Source organism: Tachysurus fulvidraco, chromosome 14 (genome assembly GCF_022655615.1).
Source record: "Tachysurus fulvidraco isolate hzauxx_2018 chromosome 14, HZAU_PFXX_2.0, whole genome shotgun sequence".
NCBI classification, from domain to species: domain Eukaryota; kingdom Metazoa; phylum Chordata; class Actinopteri; order Siluriformes; family Bagridae; genus Tachysurus; species Tachysurus fulvidraco.
In genome coordinates, this window is record NC_062531.1 from 23,138,610 (window position 1) to 23,149,449 (window position 10,840).

General features: G+C 42.9%; 1 protein-coding gene across 4 annotated transcripts in view; it reads left to right on the forward strand.

Annotated features, from left to right (window-relative positions):
* si:dkey-32e23.4 (dynamin-1-like protein) overlaps window positions 1-7,036 on the forward strand; it is a 16,787-nt gene extending 9,751 nt beyond the window's left edge. For all 4 annotated transcript variants that reach the window (XM_047823067.1, XM_047823066.1, XM_027152787.2 and 1 more), the window contains 9 exons: window positions 307-645; window positions 1,177-1,297; window positions 1,861-2,016; window positions 3,028-3,117; window positions 3,367-3,465; window positions 4,016-4,129; window positions 4,283-4,392; window positions 5,494-5,653; window positions 6,763-7,036. In XM_047823067.1, coding sequence (XP_047679023.1) covers window positions 307-645; window positions 1,177-1,297; window positions 1,861-2,016; window positions 3,028-3,117; window positions 3,367-3,465; window positions 4,016-4,129; window positions 4,283-4,392; window positions 5,494-5,653; window positions 6,763-6,819 — 1,246 coding nt within the window. In that variant the 3' untranslated portion in view covers window positions 6,820-7,036. The remainder of the gene's footprint in view (window positions 1-306; window positions 646-1,176; window positions 1,298-1,860; window positions 2,017-3,027; window positions 3,118-3,366; window positions 3,466-4,015; window positions 4,130-4,282; window positions 4,393-5,493; window positions 5,654-6,762) is intronic.
* Window positions 7,037-10,840: the final 3,804 nt, after the last annotated feature.

Sequence of the window (10,840 nt, forward strand, 5' to 3'; positions counted from 1 at the left end):
AGTTTTAACGTTCGCATGACTGAAATGACTGGGATCTAATTGGACATTTCATGCATTTTGAAGGCAGAAGTGACCCAAATCCTTCACCCTGCCTGCTAGTAGCGTTCCTTTTCCACAAGTGGGCAGTATATCAAGTTTTTTTTTCTGGAAAAAAAAGGTAGTAATCTGATATTTGCCTGATGTACGTTATACGTCGTCACACATCGGTAATTAATTCTTTTTTTTATTTTCGGGTTCGTTCATGTAGTGTTTTCATTAAGAAGTAAATAAACATTGTCGTCTTTTTTTTTTTTTTTCCCCTCTCAGGAGCCAGCACGACTTGAACACTCGGAAAAGCGTAGCAGACGCGTGGCGTGACGAGCAGGCGTTCCTGCAGCGCCACTATCCATCTTTAGCGTCCCGCTGCGGCTCACGCTACCTGGCACGCACGCTGAGCCGTCTGCTCATGCACCACATCCGCGACTGCTTGCCTGAGCTGAAGGCACGCGTGACGACGTTGAGCGCCCAGTTCCAGGCCCGGCTGAGCAGCTACGGGCAACCCGTGGAAGACCAAAGCGCCACCCTGCTGCAGATCGTCACCAAGTTCGCCACGGACTACTGTAACACCATCGAGGGCACGGCTCGACACATCCAGACCTCCGAGCTGTGAGCGACTTCAGCACACATGCACATTTTATACTGTACATCACAGATCTGGGAACCAAACCAGTACATGCAGGGAAATAAAAAAAAAACAACGACAAAGAAGAACGACTCGCGTACATTCGGATTTTGTAATCATGACATTTAACAGACAGCAAAATTTTTTAGAAATACGCAAATAATCGCTTCCATTCCAACAGCCTTGTTAAATACACTCAAAGATCTGCCACCTGCAGTCATGTTGCTGATATATTTGCCCCCTTAAAGCATGAGCGGAGCATCCCACCGAGCCGCTTTTTTTTTCCACTCGAGACTCAGAAAGCCACACGTTTCCTCTGTGCAGCTGAGCGAAAATGACAGGCGGCTAATTAGCTGGAGGACCGAGCTCATTACGGCCACTCGGAAAGGAAATATGACTCCAGCCTGTAGTGCGTTTCCACTCAGCCTATTGATGTGTGAAGTGTATAACTGCTCATAAGTGCTGTCTGTTGCCACAATCGACCACTCAGGCTGTCTCTGGTACATCTTTTCCAGATGCGGCGGCGCTCGGATCTGTTATATATTCCACGAGACGTTCGGCCGTACCCTTCAGTCCATCGACCCGCTGGGAGGACTCGCCGAGCTGGACATTCTCACGGCCATCCGAAATGCCACGGTAAAATGGGTTTCCTTTTGAAAGCGGCGAACAGTTTAGGTGAACTGTGTGTTCTTTACAAAGGTCATTCAGACATTAAAGGTGCGGTCTCCATTGTTTGAAAGCCAATGGTGACATTTGAAATCACCAAAACAAACACGCCGCTAACCCAAATGGGTCCCACCCCTGTATTGATAGCTCCGCCCACACATAGATCCTCCATGTCAATGTTAAAACCGCTTTCTGCTAATGTCACACATACGCACTGAACACTCTCTCCGCCCATATTCAAAAGACACGCCCCTTTCTGCTCATTGGCTACGCGTTTGTTTTGATTTTTGCTTTGTTTGTCATCCTGACTCTCAAACAATGGAGACCCCACCTTTAATCTGCATCCTGCCTATAGCTCAGCTCGACTGAATGCCATATTAGAGCATGTTTAACCGTTTATTGTATTTCACACCAGTGATTGCACGATGATTCATTTCAATGAAAGGATTTAACGATAGAAAGACGATTAAATGCAGCCATAACTGTCTGAACCACCCTGGTGCATTCTGGGTAATGCGGCGTTTGTGCTCCAGGGTCCTCGGCCAGCGCTGTTCGTTCCCGAGGTGAGCTTTGAGCTGCTAGTGAAGAAGCAGATCAAGAGACTGGAGGAGCCGAGCCTGCGCTGCGTGGAACTCGTCCATGAGGAACTGCAGAGGATCATCCAGCACTGCTCGTCTTACAGTACGCAGGTAACACACACACACACACACACACACACACACACACACACACACACACACACACACATGGTGTTGTAGCCTAGACACCATCCTTCTTAAGGACTTGATCGTATTAATCTTCCTTCCTTACATTTAACTACATTTTTTGTACATTCATTTTCTCAGAACTGCACTACCTCACCAAGAACTGCACTACCTCACTTCTTATTGCCTCTATTAAGAACTGTACCTCACCTTTATTGCTTTTATTGCTCTTTTTTTTCTTTTTTCTTTTTTTTCTTATTCTATTTTATTCATTTTTTTTATTTTTTACTTTACTGTATGACATTTAGTGTGGACGGCAAAGTAAGAATTTCATTGTGCACGGAAACATACTTTCTGTCTGTGCATATGACAAGGGTATCTAACATCTACCCTTGAACCCTATTCCGTGAGGCGGTGATCCTGAGGACACAAGAAGACGGAACTAAGGAGTAAAATTCTTAAGAGTCACGTCGGACTTTATTTTCCCCTCTCGAAAACCATCACGTACTACGTTAGGGTCGTATCTCTAAACCAAACATTTTTACCCCTAGCCGAGAAGATGGGGAATAACAACACAAACACCGCGGACACGATATCAAAGCGCGTCTAATGTCTAATTAGTCGGCCCCTCAATTATTTTTTTTTACACGACTCGTGTCTCTCTCACACATAACTAATCACTTCGCACTATTTCTTGAAGCCATAGACTTTATTAAAATTCTGCTCATCGCCTCCTTATCTTTTTGTCCTCCTCCCTTCTGTGTTTGCACTCATTACACATTATCACGCTTCTGTTTCCTGTTTTCTGATTCAGCATGAAATATTTTGGAATGAGGAATACAGGTGCGTAGCTAACAGATAAGGGGTAACGGATCATAATAGATCAGGGGAAAAAGTGGAGCTCGTATGTTAAATAATAGCTTTATTTAGCCCTAATCTGTAGTGTTGATTCTACAATGTGTGTGTGTGTGTGTGTGTGTGTGTGTGTGTTCACAGGAACTGTTGCGCTTTCCAAAACTCCATGACTCCATAGTGGAGGTGGTAACCGGTTTACTGCGAAAACGTCTTCCAATAACCAACGAAATGGTATAGACCAGGATTCTCTCTCTCTCTCACACACACACACACACACACACACACACACTGGAGTGTATGTTTAGCCATGTTTTTATAGCTTGATGGGGACCAAACGTCCACACGTGCAGTGGAGTGTCTGACAGTTTTGACATTGTGGGGACACGGTGGTTGCTAAAATGTTTAAAGATTAAAGCATATGGAAGTGGAAGGTCCTCACAAGGCTCGTAAGACAAATGTGGGTTTCTGTCTCTGTCTCAGGTCCATAATCTAGTAGCAATAGAACTCGCGTACATCAACACTAAGCACCCAGACTTCACAGATGCCGCACAAGTGTCTGCTTCTGTCAACAGCCAACAGGTACTTACACACACAGGAATAAGGACACGCACACAATCATACACACACTCACACAGAAACACATATGCACGGACGCGCACAGATCAATTAAACACACACTCACATGGACACTCACATATGCACAGATACACTCACACTCACTCACGCGGATGGACGGATGGACGCACAACCATACGCACACGGGGGGACACATGCACGCAGACACACGCGCACACACACACGCACAGAAGCACACAAACACACATGCACACACACACGCTCACATGGACACACGCATATGTGCACACACACACGCTCACATGGACACACGCATATGTGCGCACACACACTCGCATGGACACACACATGCACACACACACATGCACACAAACATTCTCATGGATGCACACACACACACACACATTCACATTTACACACACATATGCACACACAAACAAATACACACGCACGCACACACACAAGCACACTCACATGGACACACACATATGCACACACACACTCACACAAACAACCATACAGTCATAACCATGAGCCATGCATTAATTCCCAGACTGACGCACTGGACGGAGGAAAACGTTGGAAGAATGATAAGATGCCGTCTGAGGAAAAAGGGTCAGTTCCAGGAATTGGAAGTCCTGCCAAAGCAGTCAACCTCCTGGACACGGTAAAACAAAACAAAACAACCTCGATCCATTTCCCTTTAGTGTCCTTACTACTAAAAAATGGCAACTCGACGTATCGAATTGTAAATTTGACATTTCTTGTTTATTTCTGCACAGTTAGGACTCGACTTACAGATATGTTTCTGATCCTGCAGGCAGTGCCGGTCTCTCGAAAGCTGAGCACACGTGAGCAGAGGGACTGCGAGGTCATCCAGCGCCTCATCAAGTGTTACTTCCTCATCGTACGCAAGAACATCCAGGACAGGTCAGAGGGCAAAGTCTGTATACTTAAAGGCAGGGTCTCCGATTTTTGAGAAATGCTTCAGAAAACTGAGTCGGGCCGAATAATAAACAAAAATAAAAACAAACGTGTAGCCAATGAGCAGAAAGGGGCGGGGCTTGTCAATATGTGGCGGAGAGAGTGTTCAGTGTGCATGTGTGACATTAGCAGAAAGCGGTTTTAACATTGACATGGAGGATAAAAACAAAGAAAGAAACAGAAGAAAGACTTACGATAAGGCAAGAAGTAGGACGTGTTAATATAGGATCAGCTTTCCAGCGCTGGAGAGAACTGAAGGAGCAGGAAGTCGGCCACATATTCACAGGTTGGAGTTTCCCGAGTCAATAACTCCTGAGCTAAACGCTGTTACTACACAAATAACACCTCTTTTCTATCGTAGTAATGTAGAGAGGCAGCTACAACCGCGTTTTGTGTAGTAACAGCGTTTAGCTCAGGAGTTATTGACTCGGGAAACTCCGACCTGTGAATATGTGGCCGACTTTACTTAAGACGCCGAGGCGCTTTTTTCCTTCTCGATAGGTGAGTAACGTTGCTTTGTTACACAGAACTAATATATGCCTTTGTCCTTTACATGATTATGCTTGTGTGTCATTTTTGCTTGTTTGTTTATCTACAATCGTATTTTTCTTCCCTTCAGCTGTGATAAAGACACATTTCTTTCCATTAGTTGCCTGGGTTACGTATGTATGTGTGGGCGGAGCTATCAATACAGGGGTGGGTCTTATTTGTGTTAGGGGCGTTTGTTTTGGTGATTTTATATGTCAACATTGGCTTTCAAACTTCGGAGACCCCGCCTTTAATAAACATTTACCGTGTTGTCAGTTTAACGCCTACTACAACGTTGGCTGTTTTCCTTTAAACTGTTTGTTACTTGAATCTTCTTTCCCTGTAAGAGAAACTTTAAAAATACAGTTTGAGTACAGAGTTTGTGCTCAATATGATTTTTAAGCTTTGACGATGGTCAGCATCGTAGATGGTACAATAATCTCTCTCTCTCTCTCTCTCTCTCTCTCTCTCTCTCTCTCTCTCTCTCTCTCACACACACACACACTCACACACACACAGTGTGCCCAAAGCAGTGATGCACTTCCTGGTGAACTTTGTGAAGGAGCGTCTGCAGAGCGAGCTTGTGGGTCAGCTATACAAGCAGCCACTGTTGCAGGAGCTACTAATCGAGTCTCAGGAAACGGCACAGCAGCGCACCGAGGTCGCCCACATGCTGGAGGTAAGAGTGTAGTCCATAGAACCCCGTGTGTTTAGATAAGTGTAAGATAAACAAGGTACAAATAGGTTAACGAGCAACCCGAGGGAGGCGAGTCGGCGGTTACACAGACGAGCTGTCAGGATGTCCGTTTCCGAACCCGAGCGATGGATACAAATATTACCGTAGCAACGACTGGAAAAGACCTCCTTCTAATACTTTAGTCTGGAAAATCTATCGGTTTTAGAATCACAAGGGTTAGCGGTGACAGACCGTGGTCCGGATCTTGGCGCAGGAAGTATTTCACAAGCCTGAACCCAGAACCAAACACAAACAGCTCGATTATACAGTCCACTTTATTAGGAACACTGAGCATTTCCGCAGCCATTCAGTCAGCCAATCATGTGACAGCAGCACAGTGTGTAAAAATCACAGAGACTCAACCCAAGAGCTTTAGTTAATGTTCACATCAGACGTCAGAACGCAGGGGAAAATAAGCGATCTCCGTGACTTTGACAAGGTTGGTGCCAGATGGGGCCAGATGGTTCGAGCGTATCTGAAATCTCCCAAGATTTTCATACAGTCTCAAGACACAGGACAGCGAAAGACACAAAACACTCGCGAGCAGCAGCTCTGTGTGTGGACAGAAATATGGCCAGAGATAAGAAGGGAAATTATTTTATAATCGCACTCCGGTGTCACCCAGATGAGGATGGGTTTTCTTTTGAATTTACAAGGTTTCTTCCTCTTGATGTCTTCGTTAGCTTTTCATTTCACCATGTCCTTTGTCTCGTTCATTAGGGATTCATTTAAAGTTCAAATGAATCGTTTACTGAATCATATACTGAATTTATACTTTATTTTATAATTTCTTTAAAGCTCACACACACACACACACACACACACACACACACACACACACACACACACACAGACACACACACACATTCTTTACTCTTTGTTGTGCAAAAAAAAACGATTTATTAGTTCATTCATGCAGGTGCATCCACTTTAGTGTATAAATAAAGAATATGTTTTTGTTTTATTCTTCTGCTTGTTTTGTCTGGCTTTGTTTGTCTAATTCTAAAACGTCTGCTTTTTTTCCACCTTTCTCCCTTCTTCTGTCTTTTCAGGCGCTCCAGAAGGCTAACAACATAATCTCCGAGATCCGAGAAACAAACCTGTGGTAGCCAAAACAGACACGTCGACGAGTGTGTGTGTTTACATGTACGTGTGTGTGTGTGTATGTTTCATTACCATGTCAGACAGATATTTAAACGAGTCCTAGAGCACATGCATCAAACGTACGTATAACGACACGATCTTTCAGGTACTTTATTTGTGACTGAGTGACTGATTGAGTGAGTGAGTAAGTGAGTGAAAGAAAAGTAAAGAAAAGAAAAGAGACATTGAGCCAGAGAACTTATTCATCTTTACTACAGGTCAGTACAACAATACGCCTACTTATTTTCCCCTGAATTAAGAGGCACTCTCTAAATGCACTGATCTTTAAGAGAAGCACTCGGGCGCTATTTGTGACGTGCTCCAAAGAAAATTACGAATGCAAACTTCAATTGTTTTCCTGCTCTCAGTAAGCACCAGGCAGCTACAACTGCACTCAGAAGGTTCGTAGTGAACCAACACATCGTGACGAACACCTATTAATCCTGCTTTTTATTTCCTTTCGCTTTTATGAGTACCGAGTGCGATTACTACTGAATTCATTGACCTTTTTTCTGCACAGGGAAAAATTAAAGAATAACTGAAACGTCTGGAATCTGAAAACTCATCTGTGGTAGTCACACATGCACTAGACATGTTGTTGGTACAGATGAGACCGAGGGGCTTTTTACACGTGGTCAATTCATGTGTTTTCTGTGATCAGATAGCTATCCGATGGTACTGTAAAAAGACCAGGTCTAAATGCCCTCCGAAACGTTTTCGAGACGGATATAAATCCGATGGTACAAACCCCTTCAGGAGGAGGTCTGGGACACGTTTCAGATGAAGCTGGACAGGTGTAAATGAATGTGGTTGTTCAAGCCACACACGTCAGCGCTATACTCTTCCCAAACAGAAGTACGTCACTCGCGAGTGATCTTTCACCCAGGCGTCTCGTCGGGTCTTAAAACGCGCTGCTGCCGCCAGCGAAAATGCAGCAAACAGTAAACGCTGTTTTTTGTAGCATAACCGTTGTCTTCTTTTTGATCGCATTCTGAAAACCGCATACACCAAAGTGTGTTCCATTTCAATTACCCCAGAAATGAGATCAAATATATTTGCGTTTTGGGCGGGAGTAGAAAGATCGTATCGATATCCGATTCGCCGAGAGGCGTTTATGTGGCCTGATGTAAATGGAACAGTTTTAACAAATCAGATAGCTATGGGATCAGAGACAACACATGAAGTGACCGGGTGTAAAAAGTCCTTTAATCCGAGTTAAAATCTCTAGTTAAAGACTTCGAAAGTAAGGAATAAAACACATCAGGATGCATCTGAAACAGAATTTATTCCTCTCACACCACAGTTTGCTCTTTACAATTTTTCATTTATTATTAAACTACATTTCATCGTTTTTTTTTCTTCATCCATTTCAATTCACAAACCGTTCTCACTTATGCTACAGCAGCTAGAAACTAGCTTATCTTTCTCTCACCAGCAAATTCAAACCACAATCTACTGCCGACTTAAAGGCTTTCCCATGACACGAAAACGACCGTCTCACACCGGAGACTCCTTCAATTAATGCTAAGTGGAGAAGGTCACCATATCGTGTGGCGATTACACGGTTTTCTTTGTTATATAACAGAAATGTGTTCACAGTCATGTGCCTGCAGGAGAAGTCGCAGTGTACGTGGTGTGGCTACGGATTAGAAGTCTATGCAGGCGTGGCTACGTATTTGAACAGCATCTGACCAATCAGAATAAAGAACCGAACAGTGCAGCGGTACGATTACGACTCGCAGATCCGAATAGAGATGGAAAACCTCCAGAATTTCCACAGTTTGTGTTTTTTTTTTTTTATTTTGCCAAAAATGGTTGATTTTATTCATTATTTTTATATATTTTTATTTTTTTTATTAAAATCATCTAACATCATAAACCAAATCATCGTGATGTGACACAAAAATCTATACAGAATCTATTTTATTTATGTATTTATTTTTTGCGATCGCTAAATCTCGTAATCGCGGATAGAACGCATAATCCTTTAATAGTAAATTAGAATATTTAGTTACAACGCATTATTATTTTGAAAGTGCAGTATACGGGATAATCTAGTGTCGTTAATACGGACGTGAAGACCTTTTTTGTGTCCGTGTCCAGGTTCCTTGTGTATTTACTGAAACAGGAAGTAAGACTTACAGTAGCTGTGATGACGGCTTCTGTGGAAAAAAGTATTGGTGCTGTAATTTAACTTGAAGAAATGTTCTTATATATTTTGTTTTTTAGATTATAACCAAGAACAAATAAAGAGCTTAATGAACAAAGCAACCAAGTTTCATGTGTTAAAAAAAAAAACAGCGGTTGACTTAAAACAGGCAGCCGAAAAAACGCGTCCGAACGGAGGGACGTGATTAATACGAGGCCCGAGTGAAGCTGACTAATTCACTCCACTGTGCTCAGAGATTTGATGTGTTAATGATTAATGACCGAACGCAGGTTTGTGAGGACCGAGTTCACACTGAACCCATTCCCTTCGTGTGTTGTGTTAATGTCTTTGTTTAGCTGTTGAACAAACGTTCGTTATCAGACCGATCAGCATTAAGGCTTCTTTCATACCAGCACTCTCATAACCAAAATCCTAGATAGTGTCAGCTGTCTGACCCGCCTAGCTTGCATTTTAGAGTTATGTTGAGTTTTTTGTGCTTTTTTTTTTTTTTTTTTGCTAAATTACTTGAAATTGTAGAATTCCAAGCAGAGGATGCTTTTTTTTAAACTCCTACCACTTCCACACACGTGAACCGAATAGGGATTTGGCTGAGTGTGTGTCGAGCTGCCGTCAAGCGACACGTCTCGATCCAAATCTGCTGAAAATCCGCGATCATCTTATCGGCGGTTTATTTCTGTGTTCGTGAAATCCTGGAGGGACTGATAGTTGGGGATCAAAAGGATCGATAACTGCCTTTCAGTTTTTACATATTCTGTCTAAAACTAAATATCAAAATTGGTATATTCAGACATGTAAAAATGAACACTTGGAAGTCAAATCACTATTTTTACATTTACATTTCCAGCATTTTGGTAGATGCTCTTATCCAGAGCGACTGACGTTTATCTAATTTATACAGCTAAGGGTTACGTGCCTTGCTCAGGGACCCAGCAGTGGCAGCTTGGTGGACCTGGGGTTCGAACTCTCGACCTTCTGATCACTAGGCCAACACTGTAATCACTTAGCTACACTTCTCCTATTTTTGTCCATGCTTTCTGCGCCTGAAATTTAAAAAAAAATCAGATACAAAGGCACTGATAAACCTCATGAGGGACTTTTGCCCAAATTATTTTGAATCGATATCACTTAAGCACTATTCGGACGGGATTAGTTTTACGTGGGGACGTGGAGTAATGCAATTTTACCTCAGGACGTCTGTAATATTAATTGTCCAATTTGCACGGGACAAGACATCTCCGTAAAGCTAGCAGAAGTGGGAGGGGTAACTTGCTTTACGCACCACAGTAACCTCCTTGTCGTCATGTGCGTATGACTTTGTTTCCTGTTTCAAGCGCCTCCATGCTTGCAAAACGCGTCAAAAACTACTTTTAAACAGGAAATAACAGAATTTTACCATACATATTTATAGCGGGTCTTTTCAGATGGGATCAGTATTACCTGAGGTCATTTTTCCGGACCTTTTTACAGAAGGTAAAAGTCGCCGTAATCTTTACTGACATTGTCTGTAACGATTACCGAGATGGCACATTCGGACGGGATTAAATCACAGAGAAGCTCTGGTAATAATTACTTTACCCCCACGTCAAACTAATCCTGTCCGAATAGGGCTTAATAATGTGAATTTGAGCTGCTTGTGTGACTTGACTGTATTCAGCCACAGCCGCATAAAGTGTGACGTTACATCACGTACTGGGATAAAACTTGCCAGTTTGAGTCACAATTCAGCATGTCTTAAAATAAATCCTATAAAGATACTTTCCCTAAGAAGACACAGACTTGTTTGACCACCATCTTCTGGGGGAATAGAAAACCCTGCC